The following is a 27,883-nucleotide window of genomic DNA, read 5'->3' as shown; positions in this document are numbered from 1 at the left end:
AATTGTACTAAAGCAATATTATTATGTTTGGTGAGCAACACTATTTGTGCCAAAGTATACTTAATACTGAGTCACATACTGCTCACATACAACTGATGCGCATCATTATAGCTAGTAAAAGTGACATTTTATTATCCTTTTACTTCACAGCCTTCCATTTCGCTTATATTTGAGTAGACCAATTTGATAGAGCTACAGAATCTATGTGCTTCTATTTCCATTGTATGAATTGCTTTATTTCAGGAAATGTTTGGGCATAAATCTTCAAACAGCACTTCAGTGTTGTAAACTTTATTCTAGCCGTCCCAGTACCTGAGGGCAGAGCAGAGGCTTTGGCAAGGTTTGGTTCCTCCTCTCCTCTCTCATAAAGACAGGGGGAGAGACCCAGGGGCTCACAGTCTCTCTCTGCACCCCAGAATGGCTCACAGCTCTGCTGCTGCTTCTACCGCTGTACAATCAATGAGCTAACTGGAGCTGACTGCTGTTCCTCGTATACCTGGATTCAATTTGACCATTTTCATTTGCCCTCAAAACAGGATATTGAAGTAGTAGAAGTTTCAGCATTCTCAAAGGATTTTGGACTGTGAGTCTATTTTTGGTCATTATAGGCAAAAATGTTTCAGATCTATACGCTCACAACAAATTGCATCATGACATGTGAACTAGATTTGCTATTCTCACTGTACGTACGATGAAGTATACTATAAATTAGTGGTTAAGATAATCTGTTTAAGATCAAATAACCTAAATTTATTGCACATTTAAAGCAAAAACTATCACTATTATATATATTTTTAAACAGTTATCCGTACCAATTAACTTCAATGAAGTAGTGGTGGGGGTGATGATTAATATTAGACTTTCTTTCAACAGTTGGGACAATGGTGTGTCCCACCATGAAGCTGGTGCTGTTCATCACAGCGCTGACCAGCGTCTGTTCCCAGGGATACTACAAGAGAGTCGAGAGACAACCCAGTAGGAAATCCAGGACTAATAAACCTGGATTTCATGATGGACAAGGTAAGACACTTAGGCTATGCCATGAAAATATTATTTACATTATTTGTTTCTGGTTGTTACTTGCGCAAGCAGAGCGCGCAAGTAATCATTTCGCTTGGTCTCTTCGAAGTGAAGCCAAGTTTTCTTCAACCGTAAGTCTGTGCCTGGTTTGCTGGGACTAGTTACAAGTTACAACATTACGTCATATACACACCATGTACTCTGGTCCCAGTTCTCAACGATGACGTAATGTTGTAACTGGTCCCAGCAAACCAGGCACAGACTTACGGTTGAAAAAAACGTGGCTTCACTTTTTGGAACCAAGTAACCACAGTATACTGCTAATCAAATTACAACTACATACTCTGTATGTAGTTGTAATGTGATTTGTAATTTGTAAATCTGTGCCTGGTCTGCTGGGACCAGACTACACAGATGACCATATCTCTTACGTCATCACTGAGAGCTAGTCATACATATACACACCATGTACTCTGGTCCCAGTTCTCAACGATGACGTAATGTTGTAACTGGTCCCAGCAAACCAGGCACAGACTTACGGTTGAAAAAAACTTGGCTTCACTTTTTGGAACCAAGTAACCACAGTATACTGCTAATCAAATTACAACTACATACTCTGTATGTAGTTGTAATGTGATTTGTAATTTGTAAATCTGTGCCTGGTCTGCTGGGACCAGACTACACAGATGACCATATCTCTTACGTCATCACTGAGAGCTAGTCATACATATACACACCGTGTACTCTGGTCCCAGCTCTCAACGATGACGTAATGTGGTATCTGGTGGGACCAGATTACACAGATGACCATTTCTCTTACGTCATCACTGAGATACAAATCCAACTACAGATTTCGGAAGTATTTTAGATCATGTATATTTCAACAAATTTGAAAGTATTATTACAGAAATTGAAGTTAGAGACACATATTACTCTGATCATGATTTAGTATTAATATCACTATAGTACAAAATGAAATACATTTAAAACAATTGACAATTTACAATAAGTAATAAAATAATTATACTGTATAATATATTTTAGTTTATATACCAGTTTATATACCTTTTTTTTCATCACATATCAATGATTCATTTTTCTGTAAAAAAGTAGTTAGGTAGCAAATAGTTACACGTAATGATTATACATTTCAAACATTCCTTCACAGAGATACTGAGATGTGATAGTTTCCAGCGGTCGAAAGTACTTGCGCGCTCTGCTTGCGCACTAGTAGGCCTAGCCTACTAGTGTGCAACAAGCAAGTATGCACTCGGCAGAGTGCAGTTCTAGTTGCACCTGCAACTGGTGACATTACTGGTGACATGACTGATTGACATTACTGGTGCTAATTATTTATTATGTCACGAGGAAGGTCAAACTACCAAAATCCGTTATGTATCTGTGATACAGTAACAGGGCCATATCTATATTGTCACAAAGTGACGTGTTGTGAGATTCTAGATTGGCTATTTGATGTTGTAGAGTGAAAAATGTGGACCAGGCGAAAATGATGAAGGTTTTGATAAATTTAGAAACATTTTGAAAAAGTTGAAGACAGAGTGTGTCTGTCGAACCATGTTCTCTTGTGTGCATACCACACAGCCATTCTAGACGAGGACTGTGGCTGCCGCCTGGAGCTCTTCTTCTTGTTGGACAGCTCCGAGAGCGCCAAGGAAGCAGGCCATGAGAAGGAAAAGCGCTTCACTCTGGACCTGGTCAACGGCCTGAGAAAGCGCTTCACTCTGGACCTGGTCGACGGACCTGGCAGACTGAGCTGGAGGGTGGCCCTGCTGCAGTACAGCAGCAGAGTCCGGGACGTGCAGAGGTTCACGGACGACACGGATGCCTTCAAGGCCCATGTGGCTACAGTCCAGTACATCGGCCAGGGCACCTATACCACCTACGCCATCAAAAACATGACCGAGATGTATAAGGAGTCTCCCGACAAAAGCATCAAGATAGCCATACTGCTCACGGACGGCACCAGCCACCCCAGGAACCCCGACATCTTCCCGGCCGTCGCCGACGCCAAGAAACAGGGCATAAGGTTCTTCACCGTGGGCATCACCGGGACGGCCGCTGAGCCAACCAACATGGACAAGCTGCGTCTGCTCGCCAGCCACCCGGACTCCCGCTACCTACACAACTTGCAGGATTGGAACATCACAGAAAAAGTCCTCACAGAAATTGTAAGTATGCTGTTTGATTTTCATGAAAAATGGAGAAATAGATTTAATTACAATAAAAATATTCAGAGTTGGCACTAGGGCTGTCCTCGACTAAACACATTAGAATATTAATGATAGGAATTGTTCGACTATTTGGTTAGGTGATTTCGTCTGTCTCTGCATACAATCATGCAGAGACCAGACCTTTCAGGTTGGTGAGGTTGAGCACTGATGATCCTAATGTTGAGTCCACAATGGCTACTGGCTTGAAACTTACAGTATTGACTGGCAGAATCAAAGGGATATATAGAGTTTACATCAGACATGGAATTAATTCCCCTTTGTTGTATGACAGTGTTGCACAAAAGTCACTCATAATGCGATGTGAGCTTATAGATCTTTGGTGTAGAGGACGCAAATGAGGGGCTAATGATGGTGGACCCCAGTCAATGAAGTAATAGGCCTACTATTTAAGGTTTAAGTGGTTAATCGACTATGATGGAACAGCTCTATTTGGCACAGGGATGGGTTTGTTCCAGCATTCCTACCACACAAGGTGGTGGAGTGATGGTGAAAAAATGAGGGAAAGAAAGAATGTCAATGACAGATGTGTTTTTGTCGACACCTTTTTAACGGAACTTATAGCTGTCATGTATGCATTGTGAGTGTGTATACTCTGAGGTTCAACAGCACTGTTGTACTTTTTTGTCTATAGTCTTAAGCCTAAAGACCCTCTTCATGCCATTTCATGTCACATTCCTCAGATTACAAAAGCCATATTCTGACACATGATAATGACACATGGCGTTGCATTTGTTCCATATAAAGGCATTTCTCTACAACCCCTCTGGTTTTGATATTGCCCATCAAGTTCAAGTATTTAGATATTTTATGGTTTCATTCAAGGTTGCGTAATTGTTCCGTAATGTTAATGAATGAATTGTCAGACTGCATGAGATTATTTAGTTTCTTATAATCTGTCTTGCAATTTATTTTTCTATGCAGGCTGATCTGGCTGATGAAGAGGTAAGTAGGCTATTTTATCTTTAGAATGTCGATGTCTACAGTGTTACACATACAATTAGGTGTGCCCAGCAGCAGAATGGGCTTCCATGCATCACAACACTGACAGACTGTCATTCCTTTTTGAAGTGCCCCCACTGCCCCCCGGGCGGGCTACGCCCAAAGTGTGATTGTGAGAAAGGAGAGAGGGGAACGAGCGGACCTCCGGTGAGTATTTACCCCGCTTACAATTCAAAATATCCCACAGCCAAAGAATAGCTTTCCTTTGAGGTTTTCCAGGGTTATTTCCCTAAACGGCTGGATTCCTTAACATCTTACAGCGACAGAATAACATTGTGTGTTGTTCTGAAATTGAATAATTAGGATAATTGGGTGCGATTTTCCGTCTCTCCTCCAGGCATATTACGCAGCGCTGTACTGTATATTGAATAGGCAGACTGAAAGGATACTGTAGCCTATAGGTGGTCGTCTGTATAGGGTCTTCTTAACCCACATTCTGACACTAATCCTATGGCAACAGGAAAAGCTTTGCTCTGGCATTCCCAGAGAACTATATTTGTTGCTTCTCCGCTTGTCGTGTCGGTGCAAATTAGTGCACATTTTCCATCCAAATAACGTGTCCCCCGTGGCAACGAGGGGCTCCAGTCCCAGTAAACCTGGACCTTTGGCCAGCATAAATAATGCTGACAACCCCTATTGTCGGGGCGTGACCTGGCCATCTGACCTGGCCACAGTTATATTCATAATTATTGGTGTGGACAGACCTTTGACCAGGGATCGAGACCCTCTGAGAGACATGGGGTGAGTGTGGGATGAGGCTGCCTGATATTATCATTCTCTTCACCAGCGTGCAGGACGTGTTGAGACCCCTTCCTAAACCTCCCTAGACGAAACCCCCTCTTTAAAATGTCACGTAAGCCCCACTCCTATAGTCCTTCGATTGATGACAGCTCAGTAAAACCACTTAAGCCCCGATTTATCTTTTTCGTGTGGCAGACGGCAGTGACTTGTGGCGAAAATAGCTGATCTACAAGCTCACAACATGTCACATCGGGAAGCCTTGTGAGCTTATAGGTCAGCTATTTTAGCCTAAAATGACATGCCCAAAATATTCATGCTAGGTTTAAAGTGGTTAATTTCAGGGTGTCAGTCACAGTGCTGACAGAGAGATGGGTGAGTGCGAACCAGGTGCCTTCGCCCCGGAGAGATTGTTGAAATTCTTACACTTAAGACTGAAAGTCTCTCGAAATTGCCCTCATTAGTGTAATGGTCATAAACAGGTGGTTTTTGAGGGCGGACAGTGGTTGACACTCGCTGTCCAGGTGCTGCTCCAGAGAAATGACCCTTCAGTCCGCGGTCATTTCTCTGAGCAGCACCTGGACAGTCATGGACTTCATGGACGCAGTGAAATTCCTGCCCTGCGCCCCTTGACCTTCTGGAAGAGACACCTCAATTGTCTCTTCAACCATAATACATCCTTAAACATGAATGCACGCACGCACGCGCGCGCACACACACACACACACACACACAGTCACACACGCAGGCAGGCAAGCATACTCAATCCCCAAAAATGTGCACATCTATCTTTTCCATGTGCCCCCTAAGACACAAACACACTCAACACATGCAACAAGGAACTCACAAATGCGCTCATGGGTGGCCATAGCTGAATGGGTAGAGAGGACGCCTGGGAAATGGAAGCACTTGCCAACTGCTCCTTATAGATGGGTTAAATGCAGGGACAAATTTCACATTATGTACAAATGTACTGTGATAAAATATACCCCAAAGGAGTGAGAACCATATTATTATATTGTGCTGCATGCATGCACGCATGCCCACATGCATGCATGCACATCCATCCAACCTATGAGCTTTTCCACCTTTTCTGTGTTTTTAAATAATTTATTTTGTAGGTATATTTTTTTTAAATTAATAAATAATAATGTTTACGTTCAGTATGATTTCAGAGACTGCAGGCAATATATTTTGCAAGCTCTACAAACTTGTACAAGTCGAGCTTGTAGATCGGCCATTTCGTTTGAAGATATTTGGTGTAGAGGGAAAAAGTAGCGTACCTAGTATAGAGCCTGGAGGACGCCAGTCAACTAATTACATAGGGTTCAAGTGGTTAAATGAAATGTGTGTAAGTGAATCTCACCCCGCTTTGTGTTCCATTCCTCAGGGGAAGAAAGGTCGTCCAGGAGATGACGGAGCCTCTGGCCTGATAGGAATGAAGGTCTTTCCATTCATTCTCATTCTCCTCTATTTTGGTCTATAGTGACACGACCCACACAAATATGAATTAGGCTTCTGTTATACGTGTTATATTCTGATGGTAATCGTTGCTATGTTGACCGTTTGTTCAGTAACAGGAGTCTCCAGGTCTCTTCAGCTCTTTAGCTTTAAAGATGGAGTGCCACAAGTTTTATATTTTTCCAGTTTTGCATGTGTCTATGAGGTGACAGTACTTCATTAGACACACTGGAGTCGTTTTTATGTGCAATGGTGTAATGACTTTGTATTTAGGGTTTTTTCCTGGAGGCTGAACCCTTGACGGGCCAGCTGACGGGCCAATGAAATAAACAGTAATATAATGACATCACATTATCAGCCCCTCCCCTAACCCCTCCCCCTTTATCATATAACTACAGCTGTGGGTGCAGCTTCAGTTCAGGTGGATCACCACTCATCACCACCCCACCACCACCCACTTAATGAACTGGTGGCGTGCCCACATAAAAACAACATTTTAACAAATACTGTACACTTTTTTGAAAAAATTATACCTCCTTATATAACAATAAGACCTGATGATCATGTTTTAGGGTATACAAAAATCAAGGCACTCCATCGTTAACAGAGAATGCATTTTCATATTGGGATATGAGTTTGACCCAATCAGAAGAGAGAACTCACACAAACTACATTTTTTTACTATCACAAAATAGAGCTTTACCTACCTACCTTTGAAATTTTTACATTTTTTTTTTATTGTATTTACATTTATGTATTTGTTGTTTGTATGTGACATGTACTAAGTCAGTAATCATTTCATAACAGGGTGAACCAGGGTTAAGCGGACTTCCTGGCCGAGATGGCACTGAGGTAAATATTACTATTTATACTATTTAACACAATAATATGTATTGAACATATTTTTATAAATTAAACATTACTTTCACCAATCTCTAGACTCAGACTATGTAACTAGCACGTCTGCAGTGATTGGAGGGGGTCTACCTAATCTTTCTTTTTAAATTTAAACCCTATAGTGTCAGGTAGGATGGTTGACAAGTAGTAGTACTGTGATATTTGTAACCCAGGAAGAATATTGCCAGGTGTAACAGTCAATGGGGATTCTATAAACTGCATGAAGCTCATGAGCGTATAGTATCTCCACTTGGTCTCTCATGCAGGCGAGTGAGGCGACAAGTGTTAAAATACTAGATTATGGATAACAGTTATGGATTCCCATGTTTTTGTTATTGCTTAATGTAAGTCGCTCTGGATTAAGAGCGTCTGCTAAATGCCTAAATTGTAAATTGTAAATTGATTGCAGCACCTGTATACATCACAAATATATTGATCTAATTCACATTCAAATTCTAACCTGATTATATCCACTTGCAGGGAAAAACTGGTTACAAAGGAGAGCAGGTATATCTTTCAGTTTAATGACAGTGTTAAATTGTTAAAAAGTATAGTTGGAACCGTGTTTGATGCTATTTTCTATTTCAGGGTGAAACGGGTGAATGTGGCACTCCAGGAATCAAAGGCGACAAGGTATAGAAACACTATCTTCAATATACTGTACATAAAGTAGCCTAGACATTTTGTTTGGCCGCAGCTGAGTGGACTGTAGAGACTGACCCGACTGGGAATTGGAAGCTTCGCAGTTCAACTCTCGTCCAGTCTATATGTGTCGATGTGACATGTGACCTCTAACAAGAACCCCTGTGGGCTCATCTGAGCCACCTGAGCAGTAGTCATCTGCTGGGTGATACAGTAAAAGTATTCTCCCCTGGAATACTCCATTTACCATCTATTGCCATTTTCTGTCAGATTGTCTTTTTCTCCACATCTTGTGATATTTACTGTCTTTCCTCTGTGATGTTGACCAGGGTCCTGAGGGTCCATTCGGTGCAAGAGGACCTAGAGGCCCGCAGGTCAGTGATGGAACATGTATTAGCATATTCTTTGAGATACACATAAGGGTATTTCCGAATCCGCTTTTCTTTCATGGGATAAAAACATGGAGTTGAATTACGGAACATTATACATACATACCCATTGTTACATTTTATGTTTATTTTTATTTCCGTCATAGTGCAACACATTAGTATTGTATTATTGAAGTATTGAAACAAACAACCACTCGTTATTGTGAAAATTTGAAAGGGGACCGCCAAATATCCTAAACTTTCTACAATTCTGCCAATAATCATATTCCTTGAAACACACTTGTGGGTCAAACAAGAGAATCACATGACGTTGATCTCCTTCCACTATTCGCTCATATGACAGGACGTGTAGGCAGAATATTTGCTGCTGGCAGCTTGTACTAGTAAATGTAAATTATTGTAACAAGATACGGGAGGAGAGTCATTTCCATATTCTGTGTCATCATATATTTCCACTGAGAATGAAATGTTGCTGTTCTTTATTTTCTGTGAGGATACTCCAAGGCAGCGCATCACAGATTATGCCTAATCTTCACTTAGTTTATAGCGTGCCGCTGTCACATGCCGAAAATAGCTGATCATCAACAACATGCAACATGAACATGCATCGTGATGTCTTGTATGTCTTGTAGATCTGCTATTTTCAGGTGTGCGACACAGGTGTGTGATAAGTATCATGTTGCGTCCACATGAGCAAACGCAACGACACAGTCTACAGTACCATTCAATGTCAATGGAAGCCAATGACGTGAAGCTACGTTTGTAGCTGCTGCAAAAGCTACAACAGCTACAAATACACTGTGTAGCTTTGTACAGTAGTGTGATGTCACACAGCTACCTTAATGCACACATGCATATACACACAAACATACATTATTTGTACAATCACGCACGCACGCACAGTCACTCACACAACCAGAACATGCTATCCACATGTACATTATTAATGGCTGTATGTTCTTCCTGCCCAGGGGTTACCAGGACCGCATGGTGACATGGGACCAGAAGGCCTTCAAGGAAAGCAGGTTGGTGCATTTTGTGCGGAAGGACAGGCCATGAGCACCTACAAAAAAAACATCTGCTGTGACCTTTACTTTTCCTTCTATTATGAGTTTAAACAACAGGTTTCTGCATTACCACCCAAACATTTAGCATGGTGGCCAGGCCTGTCTCCCTGGAGTCCCTGGTAATAGGCACCTGTGGGAATGTTTGGCAATCAGCCAGCTTCTTCTCCTTCCTTACTGTAATTCACCAGCGTGGGCATTAAATCAGAAGTGCACAAATCCAGTGCCAAGTTCTCCTGTATCCTGTATCCTGCTTCTAAACACAGCATAGGAACTGCCTACAGCATTGTCAGTTGTGTCAGTGCTTTGACAAAGAGTGACATTTGTCTGTTGATGATGGATGGGAGTGATTAAGATGATAATAACCGTGTAACAGTGTACAAACCATCCAACTGCTTCAATGGTGAAAGGAATTACAAGCTAAAACATCCGGGACAACACTCCCAAACTGTGGAACAAACTCCCCATTGCAATTACAACTGCAGACTCACTCCCAATCTTCCACCACAATCTGAAGACTCACCTCCTCAGACTCCACCTTAACCCGTAGCACTTGCACTAGCATCGCCGACCTTCCAGGCTTATGGGCTAAAATGTCATTTATATAGCATGTTATGTAGACCGATGCCAAGTCATTGACCTGGCAACCTGTAGTGTAGTGGGTATAGTTTTAATGTACGGACTATTGATTTTGTTTATACTGTTAGACTGATGACTGATTGGTGACTGGTTCTTGGTTTATGTAGAAGGGAGTTCCAAGCGCGCCTCTAGCCTATAGCAGGCCAGTCTGGTGCATCTCAGAAGCCTCTAGCCTATAGCAGGCCAGTCTGGTAACATGCGAAAAAGAAGGCACTGGAGCAGCACAGACAATTTAGGCCCACCCTGTTTAATATAACAGGGTGGAAATAAAAAGTGGCAACGTTTCGATGTTTAAGTTACATCTTCGCCAGGTTCTTGGTTTACTTATGATTCTAGATTATTATTTCTATGCATTCGCAATGGGTAGGGGCTAGGGGGCATGTTAGTATTAAATGTTTGTTTCCTTCGTCTTTGTAATCGGAAAGAGCTGAACTAGATGACAAAAATTCCAGGTATTTAGGGAACGATGAAGGCCATGTTTGTCGGTTTAGTTTGTAGGTAATGGAATGAAAATAGTATAAGTTCCATCTTGTTCCGTTACAACTTGTCAAGTAATTGGACTGTCAATTTTTTGACAGGTTCCATTCCTTTGTCTCATCTCCCTCGTTTAATAAAAAAAAGTGGTCTGAACCCCAAGTAAATCTCATAATTACTACAACAGCCTCAAGAGAAATAGGTCTGGTTGTTCTGGGACAAGCTTTATGTGTGCTGAGACATCAATGGAACTGATGACAATGTGAAGCTTGTTTGTTCTGACTTGTAGGAAGGGATCATATATCTTGCCTACCACCCAATTTACATTATATGCAACCACCATGATTTACAAGGGTTACTATAGTAGTCCTGATAACCTTCAAAACAACATCAGGTATCTCTGTAATGTCGTCTCTGTGATAATTGCCCTTTTCCCCCCTTTTGTTTTTAAATGTTCACAGTAAAATCAGTGTTAATTCATTTTAACTTTTAATAAAGGTGGTTGCACACTGGTCACTAGCTGTCAGCCTGTCACCAACACACCACTATAGACCCCACTAGAGAGTTGCGTAAAATTGATAAAATCGACACAGGTACAACTTTGGCCAATCAGCATGGATGTTAACTAACTAATCAGAATGATCAGAACATGGGTTATTGTCCTATGACATTGCATGGTGTGAGTTTCAGTGCTTCTTGTGTATGTAATCTTGTGTTTATATTTGTGGTCATAGGGTGAACGGGGCCCAGCTGGCCCACCTGGTGTTCAAGGTGAAACCGGAATCGGACTTCCTGGACCAAAGGTACATTCTCTTGTCAACTGTATTTTGCCGTATTTTGACATTTGGCTGATACTGTATGTTATGTCCTGCACCAGCTTTGCACTTCACTACCTGTGTTTACCTACAGGGTGACATGGGATTCCAGGGCCGCCATGGCCCTCCTGGACCGCCAGGAATGGGAGAAAGTGGCCCCCCTGTAAGTTAAGAAACCACACCAGTCCTGTAGCGCATTGTCTGACATTGGCCTATAGTTTCACTCAGCAGAAAACTACCCAGGGTTGTGTTTGCGTGCGTGCGTGCGTGCGTGCGTGCGTGCGTGCGTGCGTGCGTGCGTGCGTGTGTGTGTGTGTGTGTGTGTGTGTGTGTGTTCTTTTCTTTCTTTTTTTTCAACCATCATGTTGGTACGCCAGCAATATTTCACTGACAATGTGCAAGTTTCACATGAGCCCAATTCATACTTTGTTTTACGGCATTGTGGAAGGCCGGTGTTACATGCCGGTATCGCATACCAGTCAGCCACACGCCAGTGTGGTAAGCTGGTGTCGTATGTCGGTGTCGTTGCCGGTGTCATATGCCTTTGTCATAAGCAGCTTTTCACTCATTAAATATCTTTTCTGAAAATGGAGAACTTTTCTCATTTTAAGTCATTTCCATATAATTATTTAAAAATAGCAACTGATATTGTCTAGATATGGACTAGTAAGTAAATATTAAGTTCCTTATAGTTGCCCCTATAGTTAAATGTTTACTGCCCACAATCTAGACAGGCTTGTATGTGTGACTACCTCCAGTGATCAGCGATCACGGTGGGAAATGTGATCTGTTCTGCAGTTACAAAGGTACTTTGATCTGAGCAATGTTTTGGGGACATGCTGACTGTCTTCTCTTAAAGGGGCCTCAAGGGCCACAAGGTGTTCAAGGGGAAAAAGGGCCCCAAGGCGAGGGATTCCCTGGACCAAAGGTACGATTACGCATCTGTCACGAATCTAGAAAGAACCAAAACAAAAGAAACGTGATCTGGGTCAACACTACACTCCTGTGTTAACCCTTTTAAAGGTGTAGCCAACAGCCAAGGCGTCTAGAATCCGATTTGTCTGTATACATACATAATGTATGTGCGTATTTCTGTGCGGGTATATTCACACACAAAAGTTATGGATTGCAGCTATAACACCGTACAAACTATAATAAAGAGAAAAGTATATCTCACAGTTTACACATATCCGTTAATCCTGGGGTAGCCTTTGGTCAGTTGAGAATTTTCTGCAGTTCACCTTGAATGAATGATTTGGCTGAATCTTATAAATGTTCACCCATATCAGCCATGGTAACAGTTAGTGATGCACCGATGTATCGACCACATAATTGGTATCGTCCAATATTGCTGTTATTGGTCAATATCGGTATCTGCAAATAAAACCTGACATTAACCGATAGCAGTAGCCGATGTTTATCTGATGTTGATAACCATACATTTTGCATTGGCTATGTTGGTGTGTTGGTTATCTGTAGTCTACCAAGCTGTAGATTCTGATTCTTTATTTGTTGTATTGAATATGTATTTGTTTCTCTGGCACAAAAAAGGGAAATAAAAACAACAAAAATATTTTAAACATCGGTATCGGCCAAGGATTTCCATATCGGTGCATCTAACGCAAAAGCCAACACAACCTTAACCAGATGTTAAATCTGAATCCAGAGAATAAACAGGTGCCATCTAATTGAACAAAATATATATCATTTGATGACCTGATATAGTCATCAGTTTTGATATAGCTCATTTTAGAAATTCACCTGACCGTAACACATGGAATACAATAAACCAACATGAAAAGGGTCCTTTAGACTAGAGCATTGACTAATTTGTACATGTTTGCTGTTCATCAGCACATGGCCTACATCTGTCAAAACCAGACCTCACTGTTCCAACTCACTGACTCACTGAGCCTCAAGGTTTCACCCAAGTGTTACAGTTCCATTCATACTTCTGTTCATGCGTTACTGTAAGCCTGAGAAAGAAAAGGGGAAAAATGCCTCCATGTTGCAGCTTGTTACACAATATGCAAACTGTAGAACGTCTCTATTTCCTGTTGAAATGGATCGAGGCTTCCTTATAAGACATGCAGAACAATATAAATAAAATATATAAAACATTATTTTTTGCTTTCGCATGCAGAAGCAGAAGCAGTCTTCTTGGCCCTATCATTAGCATTATAACCACAGAGAAAGCCCTCATCATAGAGATGGTAAAATTATATTAGCTAAATAAACTAATAAACTAGACAACAAAGTACCCAACATAAATAGCCTCCTGCGGTTTATTGCACATCAAGTCAGGACTTGTGACAATGGGAGGGAAGGCCAAGTTTATACGATTGTGGGGGAAATCTACACACAACTTTTATTTGTGAAGGCAGCTCCTGGCCTAGGTTACAATTGTCCTAAGGCAGCTAAACATCTGTTAGACCTGCAGCTCATTGGCATCCCCTCCCAAAACATCCCCTCCCCTAATTGGAGAAAGTAGCTCTATGTAACTACAGTATGTCTGTATCTGCATGCCATTGAATTGGACACACATTGGTCTATAAACAAGTTTTACTTTACTGTTTACATTATGTTAGTACATTACTTGCATTACTTCCAGGTTTTGCTATTAATTTACACTTGACTCTAGAGTTCACTCTAGGGTTCATGCAGTTAAGCACATATAGAACAACTAACATATTTCCATTACCATATCTTTGGATAATTTCATGAGCACAGGAGAGTAACAGGTGCTAGCTTGTTCTTTTTCCTTTTTTCCTCCTGACTGAGAACAATGTTGGCTGTGAACCAACAAACTGTGATATGATATGCAGAGTCTGGGTTATGACCTTGTTTTTGTTCCACAGGGGGACCGGGGGCTGGCGGGGCCGAGGGGGCTACGTGGACAGGCGGGTGCAGGAATCAAAGGAGAAAAGGTAGGCTGTAAATACATCAGCTAATGAATGCCATTCGCGTAAAGAACCTACCACGTCTGCTCCACAAAGCATCAAATGAAATCCATAAAGAAGCCTGAATGTCCTTTCAGGCTACAATTAGACAGACAGCTCGCAGGAATTCTGTAATGAGACAGAACGGAGCAGATGGAAGGCTCTGGTTACTGTGGGAAAGTTTAACATCAACCACTTAATCCCTATTTTCCAAAACTGCAAAGAAATATCACATCTATAAACTCGATGTGACACATTGTGAGCTTGTAGTTCTGGTATTGTTTTTATACAGTAGGTGAAATTGTTCACCCATGTCCAAAATAGGGACGGACGTCATGTTAAAAGTGGTAAAAGGTCCATGGTACAGCACCACTGCCACATGCCATGAACTAATCCAATTCAGTCCAGAACAGCAGTGGGCAATTATCAGGAAAAGAGAAAAAGAACCTGCACACTCATCTGCTCCAAAAGTTTATTGACAACGTTTCGAGCCAAGGCTCTTCGGTCAAACATAATTGTTATCAGGAGCTTGCATCTCCATCCGTTATGACTATGCTAGTATAAAATATACCGTATATGACTGTGGTTTAAATACAGCAGAGATAGTTCAGCTAAGAGCTAACATTATTTCAACTTCGAGACTTTGTTGCTTTGTTTAATGGTATCAGTGTCTTCTTGCTGCTACAATGTTGAAGAAACGAAACCTAATAATTTTACTCTTACTCATACTTTTGTGTATTGGGATATAACAAAAGGCTCATAGTCATTTCAGAGAAACAAAACAATTTGAAACATGTTAGATAATTATTAGGACAACATGATCAAATATGCAAGTCATTTGATTGAATTCAAAGTTGAAATTCAATGTTGAAAAAGAAAACAAAATGAGGCAGAATATCAGTTAGCAGATAGCAGATATATACACTGTATAAATTAATACCGGATATATATAGCAACAGATATAACATCTGAATCAGAATTCAAGATTGTTGCATATTGAATATTGATTCTTGCATATGTGTTTACCTCCAGGGTGAATTTGGACCTCTAGGTTTTCCAGGGCACATTGGCCTGCCAGGATTGGGCATACAGGGGGAAAAGGTTTGTAAATGTGTCCTTATGTGACGCACGCACGCGCGCGCACGCACACACACACACACACACACACACACACACACACACACACACACACACACACACACACACACACACACACACACACACACACACACACACACACACACACCAGTGGATGATATCCTGATTGTTTTTTTTATCTCACAGGGAATGGAGGGTCCAAGGGGCCCACCTGGAGTGCGAGGAACCCAGGGCGAAGGATTACCTGGCCCCAAGGTCTGTAAAACACAACACCAAGGAAATGGGAATATAATCAACATAATGTCCAAGCAGTTCTGACATGGTGACATCTGCACGATGTTGGATTATATAATATAATGTTTAAATCATTTTTGGTATTGTGCAAATCAGGGAGAACAAGGTTTACCGGGAGAACAAGGAGTTCAGGGGGACAGAGGCATCGGTGAACCTGGCCCAAAGGTACAGTATAGGACTAACGTAATAATAATCCTATTACATGGTCCATGATAGATTATGGAAAACTATACGATGCTGTATTCATTTAACCACTAACTGTAATGGACTGTCCACAACAAGCTCTATCAATATAACTATGGTTCATCATTATGGTTCATAGTCGTGTTGTGGACATTTCCATCTACTAGAACCATTTGTAACGAAAGATTATTTTAGTTATAGTTATAATGTTTGGAGTGGATGGACCAAGGGATGTCAGTTTGAATGGGGTTAATGTACCAACAAATAACCACTTATTATGTTACCGTGTTAGGGTGAGATTGGGGCAGGCGGTCTGGGCGGCCTGCCAGGTCTTCCAGGAGAGGACGGGGCTCCAGGACAGAAGGTACAGTATATACAGACCCCATCAGTGGGCCCACAAAAGCACCTGGACACTGAGAATCACAATCAGGAAGACTTATACCAAATACCAAGCATGCATGAGGTTGCATGCAGTGACACAGGGGTAATGCCTGTCCACCTCTGCCAGTCTCCAGTAGGCGCTTGAACTAGTGTTGAATTTGTCGACTAAATCTATGGCGACAAATGTTCCTTTTTTCCCCCCGCGAAAACTACAAAAAAACTAAATGAACTATGTTATAATGACTAAAACTAAGACAAAATATATTGGCAATTTCGTCAACCAATAAAAACCAGACTAAAATGTTAGGGAGGGACTAGTTGATTTAATTCATTATTTACACCTTGTAGATCGGCTATTTTCAGCATGTAACCAAGTGTAAAATCAGGCATTATGACATTACGACCGCTAAAATACATTTTACTGATTTTAGTCAGCTGTAGATTTAGTCGACTAAAACTAAATGGAATTGTATTGAAAAGGGCTCTATTTTCGTCCATGTTAAACCCCTTATCCCTAAACTACTACCATTCTTTTTTACTATTTTGAAAAACATTTTTGAATAGTTCAAATAGCCAATCTACAAGCTCACAACGTGTCGATGTAGATTGGTTATTTTAACCATTCAAAAATGTTTTTCAAAATAGTTAAAAAGGCTAAATAGTTTAGGGATAAGGGGTTTAGCATGGACGGAAATAGAGACACTAGTTTGAACCCACTGTGGTGCACTGGCTTGGCAAACTCAAATGTCAATACGTACACAAATGGTCGCGTTCAGGGGAGGGAAGCTGGGCATGCAATGTTTTAAGAATAAAGATGCTGATGACTGAGAGAGGTGCTCTTCCTTCCTCAGGGTGAGGCTGGCCTACCTGGCTTAATAGGATCTGAGGGACCAGCTGGCATCGGCACTCAAGGAGAGAAGGTGTGTTTTACATTCACACATGTCTTCTATGTGATTCACTTTTTCCTATCACTGTGTAAACCAAATTCAAGGTGCCAAAAGTCAACTCTGAACTTGGCAGATGTGCTTATAACACATGGAATGACCTGCAGACTGCATTGAGATTAACCACTTTGGTACCCTTGAGTCGTTTCAGAACCTTTGGTGACCAAACAGATGCCCACAAAATGTAACTGTTTTTAGATTAAATGGTTTCCATTTGTAAACCTTATATTTCACATGTTTGCCTTTAATTTTAGACAGCTATGTGTGTGGGTCCCTGTGTCCCTGTGTCCGAGCACGAAAATAGCGTTTGTTCACCACCAAGTGTCACTGTTGCACAGCCTAACACACAGACACAGACAGGCCAAGGAGGAGGGCTTGTACAGTACAGTACAGTACAGTACAGTACAGTACAGTACAGTACAGTACAGTACAGTACAGTACAGTACAGTACAGTACAGTACACACTCACTTCAGACGGGTCTGATTTTTCCCAATCCTCTGATGTATTTTTTCAACAGTGATGTTTTGTATTATATATACCGTATTGTATTACTCGACGACACTGCAAATGACTTTAATTACTCAGTACTGTACTTTCGAGAATAAATACATGAAAACCACGCTATATAAAATGATGTGCTCTAATCCCTCCCAGGGTGACCAGGGTCAGAGGGGTATCCGTGGGTTACATGGACCTCCCGGAATCACCGGACCCTCAGGAGCAAAGGTGATTAGAGAGAGAGAGATTTTTATTTGAATTTTTAGGGATTCAACCTTATTGATGGTCATAAATCAACTGATAATCAATGATTATGATGACATAGGTCAACATTAATGGCTTAACGTAGGAGTCGGTGGGACCACATTTTCAAACTGTCCACTCACCACTGACCCAACAGTATAAAACATGTTGTGAGTGATTCTTGCAGATCGCATCGGCTCTCTCTTTTATACACTGCGAGTGTTGAGTGTGTGCATCAGTGCATGCATGAATGGATGCCTGCCGTTGGCATGCAGTTGGTTGCTGTCCCATTGGCCAGAGGTGCGTGTGTGCATGCATGGAGGCCTGCCGTTGGTAAACTTGGTATGCAGTTGGTTGCTGTCTCATTGGCCAGAGGAGGCAGACGAGGCAGCCAATCAGGCTAGGCCGTCAGTATATGACTAGGTCCTCTAAATGAGGTCATCTACATTTCATGAGTTTCAGGTTTCACCTGACAAAAAAAGACATACTACTGAGTAACGGTACATGTAACACAGCTATGACCTGAGTAGCGGTACATGTAACACAGCTATGACCTGAGTAGCGGTACATGTAACACAGCTATGACCTGAGTAACGGTACATGTAACACAGCTATGACCTGAGTAACGGTACATGTAACACAGCTATGACCTGAGTACTGGTACATGTAACACAGCTACTGTATGACCTGAGTAACGGTACATGTAACACAGCTACTGTATGACCTGAGTAACGGTACATGTAACACAGCTATGACCTGAGTAACGGTACATGTAACACAGCTATGACCTGAGTACTGGTACATGTAACACAGCTACTGTATGACCTGCGTAACGGTACATGTAACACAGCTATGACCTATAAGCAAATGCAGCATATCAGTGGTTCCCAAACTTTTTCATGTCAAGGACCCCCAAATTGACACGTATAAGCCCCACGGACCCCCATTTGAAGAGATAAGCCAGGGACCCCCATAAGAGAACATTTATATGGCTATAGCAGATATTCTCAACCCGTTTAATTTCAAGGACCCCCAGTTTGACATGCATTAGTTCTTTCATTCCATATGTTGATCTGACCTCATCAAACGCTGTACACTCAAGACACGCTCCATACATGGCCAGTACAGAATTCATTCCATATGTTGATCTGACCCCCCCATGCCAAAGCGCCAGCACTCGCCCATCGGTCTAACGTCACCCAGGCGGATATGTTGATCTGACCCCTCATTCCAAAGCGCCAGGCTGATGTGTGCACGCAAGGTCGCTTCTCGCCCTCAGGCGTCTTACTGGTATCTATGGTGTGGATATGGTTCATAGCAAAGGGGGAGGGGGATTATATTGCTATATTTTCATGAGCTGTAGATGTGTCCAATTCCCCCTCTCTGGGATCAATACAATAAAGTATTTCTATTTGATTTAGTTTAAATAAAAAAAATTGGTTTGGATAAAACAAGTGATCTGATTTCTTGCCATCTGTTGTCTTCCAGGGAGAGCCTGGTATCCCAGGCCGGCTAGGCATGCCCGGGCTGCCGGGGCGAGCCATAGCAGGTTCCAAGGTAACAAACGCAAATCTATTATCAGCGTCTGTCAACACAGGTCTTGGCAGGTAGACAACCAGCCTCCAGTCAGAGGGGTCTGATGCAGTGCCTTCAGTGATGTGCTTATATCTACTTCTTCGTTTTAGGGTGACGTCGGCCCTGCTGGTCCGTCTGGGCCTGTTGGGGAACCAGGCCATGGCCTACTGGGTCCAAAGGTCAGCATTGATTGATTGGTTCATTGATCGATTACTTTATTATTTATTATTATTTTATTATTAACAGTCTGCAATTTGTAAAGATGTATGGTTTAATGTACAATGAATAGAATTGTAAATTCTATAGTGCCACTTGAAGTGCCACTATTACTAGTGGTACAATATTCAGCCACTAGATGTCATTACTGTTATTGTATCCACCAGGCCGAAGGCCTATGTTTTACCCCCTGTCTTCCGTGAACAGCTAATCTCCGGTAGGCCTACTGTTGGTCTGATCCACTCCCTGTATGCCAGAGCAAAATCTCTGCCCCATTTGTTTCAGGTCGGCCTGTTTATTGGCATCTAAAGTTTGCAGAAGTGGTTTGCTTTGAACAAAAGTGCCACCCTTTTCACATTGGCCACCAGGAGGCCGATTTTGTTTTTTTTATATTTTTTTTGTCCAAACATCACGCAAAGCAGTACACATTATATCTATGGTCTGTGGTTGTATTATTTTCTTTATTATTCATTCTCATAATACTAGAGCTTTCCGTGCCCATTGGGCACTAGCCTATACTTGAACGATGCTGAGTTGAAAATGTCTGTGTCCCTTTTATGCCCAAATATGGAGTCTATGCTGTCAGAACACCATTGTGATGTCAGAACAGGCCATCTCCATATATGGAGATAAAGGGGTGATCAGGTGTGATCAATAAGGGGTAATTTATCCCCTGTCCAGAACCTGGGCAGAGTGGTTAACTTGGTTAACAGATTGTACTGTGTGCATAGTGCTTATCAATAACTTCTGTTTTACCAGGGTGGTCGTGGTCATTCTGGTTTACCAGGTCCAGCTGGTCTGAAGGGCGACGGTTTCCCTGGTCCCGTGGTTCGTATTATAACTAAGAAATAAGAACTAACAATTCCCAATAAATCACCCATTTATACTTTGATATAATAATACTATAAGTTTGGCAAATTAATGGCACTGTGAGTTGACTTTCCATGCACCATTTGTAGGGCGCTACTGGCTTGCCAGGCTTACCAGGTGAGCAGGGACCTGAAGGTGTAGGAATCCCCGGTCCCATGGTTAGTGTGTATACATGTACTCTCTATACTGTACTTTCATCATTACATTATAATGCAATATTATCATGTATGTACGTGACTGACTGTGTATGTACAGTACAGTAATAGCGTATCTCTTCCAGGGAGACATTGGCTTTAGAGGATTGCCAGGTTTGTCCGGTCCAGCTGGTGAGGGGCTACAAGGACCACCGGTAAGAACAATTCTGTACCACTTGACATGTTTCAACCCAACCCACATAGCCAATAGCTGTGTGTGGGTTGAAGCAACATCCAAGTATGGAAACAATCGTCATAGATGACTAACATCATAGACTAGCCAGATTAATTCCTGAGATCCACATACGTAGGAACCACGCCATTATTATTAACCCCATCCTGTTTTATTTTGCGTGCTGTAGATAGAGTTCAGCCATTACGGGCAATCATGCTTGGGTTGTTCTACCCACAGTACACCATTTGTCAAAGTTGAACATAATATAGTGAGTGGGCTCTTGGATCCTGTGTAAAAGCAGCAATCTGATGACTATTATTAATTTGCGTTAAGGGCAACGTTGGAAGACCAGGACCCCCGGGTGCAACAGGACCTCAAGGCGAAGGTCACCAAGGTCCAAAGGTAAGTACGTTGGTGCAGGTTCATTAAGCTGGTTGCATATACTTCAAATGAAGTCAAACCTTTTTTCCTATATACAGCTTTGTCCCCACATGTCTCAATATTTGCCATTGACAATGAAAGGAGAAATTAGGTCAAATGTCCACTAAATGTTGTCCCCACACGTCTCATATATTTGCCATTGACAATGAAAGGAGAAATTACGTCAAAATTCTGCTAAATAGCCTATGGCGTAAATTAAACATCAAAACATTAAACGCCATTGACATTGAAAGTAAAATTTACGTCATATGTAAATCACTAAAGTTAAACAATCACAGGCAACAGGCCTTCTGATTGGCCAGTATGAGATGATGATGTATGATGATAAGAGCTGAATATGACGCAAATTAAATTAAACATTAAATGCCATTGGCATTGAAGGGAAAACTTACTTTACTCATATGTAAACAAGCAAATCGGCTAACCAATCACATGTTGGTGGGAGCACTTGGCTAATAAGGGACCACCTTATGTACCGTATGTAGCAATGTCAAATGTCCACTAACATAAATTGATGTACGATTACCAGAGCGCCCCTCATTTCACACGGGTGTGATTTTTTTAATATACATCTACTCCACTAGTATACATCAGAGGCAAATGTACTTTTTACTCCACTACAATTACTGTATGTGACAGCTTTAGTTACTATAGTTGCTTTGCAGATCTAATGGCTGTATTTTGCGTGTCTTAAGTACCAGGTCTTATTCCCTAACTTGAGTAAACTAAAGACCTGGAGGCGTGATCAATGCTCTTTTGCCACTCAGAATAGCCAAATGGCATTGATCACGCCTCCAGGTCTTTAGTTTACTCAAGTTAGGGAATAAGACCTGGTACTTAAGACACACAAAATACAGTCGATTCTTATTACAAAATAATGTATCCCTATTTTATACTTTGTCTATTAAGAAGTAGCTTTATTGTGGCATTGCTACTTTAAGTAAATAATCTGAGTACTGATTTTGGTATATTACATGAAGCATGATGTGATAATGACTTATTGCCAGGTGCATTAAAAACCTGAATTGTAATTTCAGGGTGAGGTAGGGCCTTCGGGTGTGACCGGATCCAGAGGAATCCCAGGAGAGGGCCTTCCAGGTGCTAAGGTGAAGGAGCTAAATATATATTTTGTGTAGTTTTCACGGCCACCTTGCCACGTTGTCTGACTGTAGACGACCTGTCCTCTCATTACAGGGAGACCGTGGCGTACCGGGCGAGAGGGGCACCAGGGGAGTAAACGGAGACCTGGGCGATCATGGACTTACTGGTGAATCTGTATGTAGATTAGACCTTCTCTTCATTTTATTAACATGTCTTTATACCCCATTAGAAGCATATGGTTTGGTTCTATAATCAGCCAGGTTTGTACAGTAAACCATAATATGTTGCTGATATGATGACACAATATGATCTACACGATCTACAACCAGATCTACTATTTACTCACAATAGACCCTTCAAACTAATGCCACAGACTAAAAACAGTCTAAGTCCACACTATTGATCCATAATGTATAAATGATAGATAAGGGTTCAGGACAACGAGGCCTTTTCGTGGAGGGGTCAGAATGAAATTTGGTACGTATTCATTATAGAATGTAACTAAGCATTGAGTGATCAGTTAATTTGTCAAATGTATTTTTCTGAAGTTATTTTGATTACTAATTTGATTATTATTTAGTTATGCATGTTTGCATTGAGCATGCAGGCCACCACATTATTGGATGGATTAATTTATGATGTCAGTGATTAGGATTTATGGTAAAAAGTAAGATTTTGAGCAAAAACCATGTGTTGTGATGTTTTGTTTTCCAATCCCAGGGCATACCTGGAGCCAAAGGAGAGCCAGGCCTCACAGTAAGTTCATCTCCACTAATGTGTGACCACACTCCTCATAATACTGTAGGTATTGCAGTAGTCTGGCGTAGCATGCAGAGTTGCAGACAACTATTCCACAATCTCGGAATGAAGCTTTTGGAAATTGTGGGAGGCAACAGTCGTAACCCATACTTTGCTCATGTTTTCTAGAGAGAAGACATCATCAAGCTAATCAAAGAAATATGTGGTAAGATCTCAACCAGGCTGCAATAAACAAAATAACAGAAAAACTAGAATCGTCCATAACATTTCGGGTTTATTTACTAGAGCCAGAAAAAATATCAGACATTATTTGATGCCATCATGCCATAGTAAATTGGTGGTCTATAGGACTCTCCAAAATCAGGATTGGCATTGGACAAACACACAAATCTGGTATCGGTCGGGCTATAATATTTGATAAGGAAAAAAACATGCTTTCTTATTTTTCCAGGATGTGGCACTCCCATCAAATGCAAGCAGAGGCCGATGGAGCTTGTGTTCGTCATCGACAGCTCAGAGAGCGTTGGGCTGAAGAACTTTGAAAACGTCAAGGATTTTGTCACAAGTTTGGTGGACCGCACCACGATTGGACGCAGCGCCACCAGGATCGGATTGGTTCTCTACAGTCGCGACGTTCACCTGAAGTTCAACGTGGGTCGCGATATGACCAAAGAAGATATCAAGCAGGTCATCAGGAAAATGCCCTATATGGGCGAGGGCACCTACACCGGCACGGCCATCAGAAAGGCCACTCAGGAAGCTTTCTATGGCGCCCGGAATCAAGTCAAGAAAGTGGCCATTGTCATCACAGATGGACAGACTGATAAGCGAGAGCCTGTGAAGCTTGACATTGCCGTGCAGGACGCACACGAAGCGAACATTGAAATGTACGCCGTGGGGATTGTCAATTCCTCTGATCCTTCACAGATGTTATTCTTACAAGAGCTCAATCTCATTGCCTCCGACCCAGTCAACGAACATTTGTACCCTATTGATGACTACAATACTTTATTTGGTGATTATATTTTACGATCAGTGTATGTGTGTGTTAATGATCAATACAGCAGTCAGCTATGTAGCTTTGTTATGATACAATCACAACATATAATTATTTTCATGAATGGCCTGGCATTAAGTGATCTAAATACAATAGTTTTTTCTGCTTTTCAGCACTGGAGTCCAAACTCCTCAGTCAATTCTGTGAAGATGCAAACGGTGACCCAATTGTCAGTCTTATCACCAACATCTTTGGAAATGGCAACAATGGGCGTGGTAACACTCGACATGTGAAGGAGAACAACTTTGTGAATAACGGCAATAACGGCAAAACCACTTACCCAGAGGTCGTACCAACGCCTAAACGACCTGACGTCCGTCTGCCACTCCAGGTCCAACTTAATACTCATTAATAATCCTACAAGTGTTCATTTTCTATATACTTTTCAAGTCCGGGTGGGCGGGTGGTATTTGTTTGGTATGTTCAGAGAGAGAGAGAGAGAGAGAGAGAGAGAGAGAGAGATGGGGGGGGGGGTGAGTGGGAGATAGAGCCTATTTCAACCACACTAACCAAGTCAATGCTGGGTCCTGAACATGCTGATCGACGCTTCATTTCATTTTCTTCTTAGTTATACGATAATTCACCTCTTATTATTTCAAGTTCAACTGTGCATAACCCTTCTCAAATGATCATTGCTCATTTTACTCTATCATTTTAAACTAGGACGAGGGAGACAATGACGGTGGGGATCTGGAGTTTCATACGTTGTTTCCTGTCGTACCTGAAGGTGAGCAGCAGCTTCACTTAGTCTAGTTTGCATATTTTTCAGGAAGGACTATTCCATGTATAGCGCTGCAAGGTGTGTGATTCCTGTCGTTTACACTGCTATTACGCATAATTTATTTTTTAAATAGGGCTTAAGTAGTTAATACTTTGAACCGACAGGTATATTCTCAGCTAAAACCAATGGATAATAATATGAATAATGAATAATGAGTTACTACTGCTACTACTACTAATACTACTAATAATACATAAACATTTGAAATAATGTACTGTATCTTACACTATTTCTCCATCAGTGACTCCTGATTCCCGCTGTAACCTGACTTTGGACCAAGGTAGCTGTCGTGTTTACACAGTCCACTGGTACTATGACAAACAGGCCAATGCATGTGCACAATTCTGGTATGGAGGCTGTGGTGGAAATGACAACCGCTTTGAGACGGAAGACCAATGCAAAATATGCATTCGATCTAGAACAGGTAAGCCTCATTGATCCTTGACAACAAAACAGCTTGTACATTTTTTTCTTAAAGACGCACTAGTACTACTAACATTCAACTACTAGTTTACAGCACATTTGATGTATACGGTTAGATATTTCTACAGATATTTCTACAGAATCCTGTTCTGTGCAGCACTTTGGAACTATGTTTTGAAAAGCGCTATACAAATAAAGTTCATATCATATCATATCATTTCCCGTTAATTTTATAAGGCAACAAAGGCAGCAATCATGTAGTCTGACTACAACAAGGTAACTGCTTAAAAGGTGGCTGCTTTGCAAGAATGCATTTAGGGTAAAACCTACGTACCTTACCCAAAGGAAACAATCCCATAATTGTGGAGTTGTAACATCCTGACAAAATGATTACAATTATTATTATAAATTTATACCACAACTAAAAGCTCTGTGGATAGTTCACCATTTATTATTGATTTTCATACTGTATATATTTTTAATATACCTTTTACTATACTGTTCCGAAATCTAGGCAAAACCAGGGGTGAACGAACTTTTGCTGTGGCTGACCCCAGGCTTTGGAATAGCCTACCCCTCTATATTAGATCGGCCCAAATCCTATAAGACTCACCTTTTCTCCCTGGCCTTTACTCCTAGTTGACCCTGGTTGATGCTGTAACCTGTTTTTGCCTTTTATCTGTGCAATGTTTCTGTTGTGCTTTTTGCAACTTTTTTTGCTGTTTTGATGTTGTACTTGTACAACCATGTATTTGTTTCATTCCCCAGCTTTATAAATGAGAGGAAGAAACTCATATGAAGAAGCCCCTGAAGGCAACCTAAACGGAGTGGATTCTGCAAACTTTCTACTTCAGTAGAGAACTTTCACCTGTGATTGTCAAATCACGTCCTCTCTCCGTTTCATATGCAAACACAAAGTTGAAGCAATAAAGCAGTGCTAATGGGAACTGAATTCATAAGAAGCTGCTAACATATCACTGTATATAGCTATACTGCTAATTATGGCTGTAGAATTAAAGTCTAGCCAGAGTATATTATTACCTCACACACAGGGACGTGCACACATAGACATCAAAGGGGGCTTCGGCCCCTGCCATTGTACCCATCTGTAAAACAACTGCCCTTTCCAGACCACGAATGCAGCATTTACTATGGTGGAAGAAATGCAAATGCCACTCCTTTCCATGCCATGCCGGAAGGCAGCATTCAGGAAAAAACTTGGAACGCACCATTTTACGTTGAACACATTTGTTTAGAAATCCATGTCGTTACACAGCATCTCCAGTAGATACAGAGTGCTTGGTTGTGCCCCGAAAATAGCTGATCTACAAGCTCTCATAGCGTCTCAGCCACGACGCGTTGTGAGCTTGTAGATCAGCAATTTTTTGCTATTTTTGTTCAAAAGTGTTCTCTTACGAGATTCTCTGCACGTTCCTGCCCATACATGTAAAGTGTAAAACATTCTCAGTGAAACTTTTAGTCAAGGGCTTGGCTATTCCTCAAATGAAGTATAATCTTCAGAAAACACAAGTCGTTGCTGCCCGGAAGAAACCGCCTAACTCCATTTTTGAGGTTTTTGATTTATTTTATATATTTTTCATAAATCAATGTTGGTTAAAAGAAATACTGAACCAATGGAAGGTATTAAAAAGTGCTTCAACAAAAACCTCCTAACTCCACTTGAGCTGGATGTTTTTTATTTTGGAGTTAGGTGGTTTCTGCAGAGATATCACTATTTCAGGTTAACACATTATTCTTATACCTCTGACCATATGCTGTTACAACACTGAATTTATTTTTGTATTTGTACTTTGTATTTGCAAGACAACTAAGAAAGACATTTTTTTGCATCTTTTTTTCCCTTTTTTTTGTAGCCTATATTATTTCTGAAAAATGAACTGTGCTCTGAATATTTCTGTTTGTGTTTTTATGGTTGCTGTTTGCTATTGTTACAATTTTGTTCATTTTCGATGTAAGTAGCCCTCACTGAAGGTTGATTCTTAGTATTTTTTTGAAAAGTATTTTTTTGAAAATGTATGTAGCTTATTTTATATTTCTGATATTTCAGGATTCTCGATTTTAATACAGCCAGTATGCATTTTGGGCCATTTTAACATCTGAATAAATGAAATGTTTTATTAATATAAATGTATAAATTAAAATAAATGTGTCTTTTTTTGTTAACTGTTAAAATCATGACAACAGTAGGATAGTCATCATCTATCCTATTCATCATCATAATAATATATAAATGTGCATGAAAAACTGTTTAAAAAAAAATATATATATATATATAAAGCTACTGTGCACTGCTAATCTG

General features: G+C 41.1%; 1 protein-coding gene across 1 annotated transcript; it reads left to right on the top strand.

The window, feature by feature from the left end:
- The first annotated feature begins 489 nt into the window (after positions 1 to 489).
- On the top strand, positions 490 to 26,901 carry LOC308315091 (uncharacterized protein). The gene is made up of 36 exons (XM_080762920.1): positions 490 to 583; positions 874 to 1,020; positions 2,623 to 3,209; positions 4,194 to 4,214; positions 4,341 to 4,418; positions 6,400 to 6,453; positions 7,278 to 7,322; positions 7,848 to 7,874; positions 7,956 to 8,000; positions 8,339 to 8,383; positions 9,370 to 9,423; positions 11,310 to 11,378; positions 11,485 to 11,553; positions 12,250 to 12,318; positions 14,249 to 14,317; positions 15,362 to 15,430; positions 15,614 to 15,682; positions 15,818 to 15,886; positions 16,197 to 16,268; positions 17,137 to 17,205; positions 17,885 to 17,956; positions 19,460 to 19,528; positions 19,657 to 19,725; positions 20,522 to 20,590; positions 20,722 to 20,790; positions 20,913 to 20,981; positions 21,335 to 21,403; positions 22,480 to 22,548; positions 22,637 to 22,717; positions 23,264 to 23,299; positions 23,471 to 23,507; positions 23,754 to 24,317; positions 24,473 to 24,690; positions 25,023 to 25,086; positions 25,382 to 25,564; positions 26,332 to 26,901. The coding sequence occupies exons 2-36, from the start codon at positions 882 to 884 to the stop codon at positions 26,337 to 26,339; spliced, it is 3,465 nt and encodes a 1,154-aa protein (XP_080619046.1). The 5' UTR covers positions 490 to 583; positions 874 to 881; the 3' UTR covers positions 26,340 to 26,901.
- Positions 26,902 to 27,883: the final 982 nt, after the last annotated feature.

Source organism: Protomyctophum bolini (genome assembly GCF_963924005.1).
Source record: "Protomyctophum bolini genome assembly, chromosome: 5".
Lineage (NCBI taxonomy): Eukaryota > Metazoa > Chordata > Actinopteri > Myctophiformes > Myctophidae > Protomyctophum > Protomyctophum bolini.
This window is presented reverse-complemented; position numbering and strand designations above follow the sequence as displayed.

Excerpts from the sequence above, each read along its gene's own strand:
- LOC308315091 (XM_080762920.1), top strand. The coding sequence starts at position 882 with ATGGTGTGTCCCACCATGAAGCTGGTGCTGTTCATCACAGCGCTGACC. Across the intron at positions 3,210-4,193 it reads AAAAAGTCCTCACAGAAATT|GCTGATCTGGCTGATGAAGA; the intron begins GTAAGTATGCTG and ends TTTTCTATGCAG. Across the intron at positions 15,431-15,613 it reads TGGGCATACAGGGGGAAAAG|GGAATGGAGGGTCCAAGGGG; the intron begins GTTTGTAAATGT and ends TTTATCTCACAG.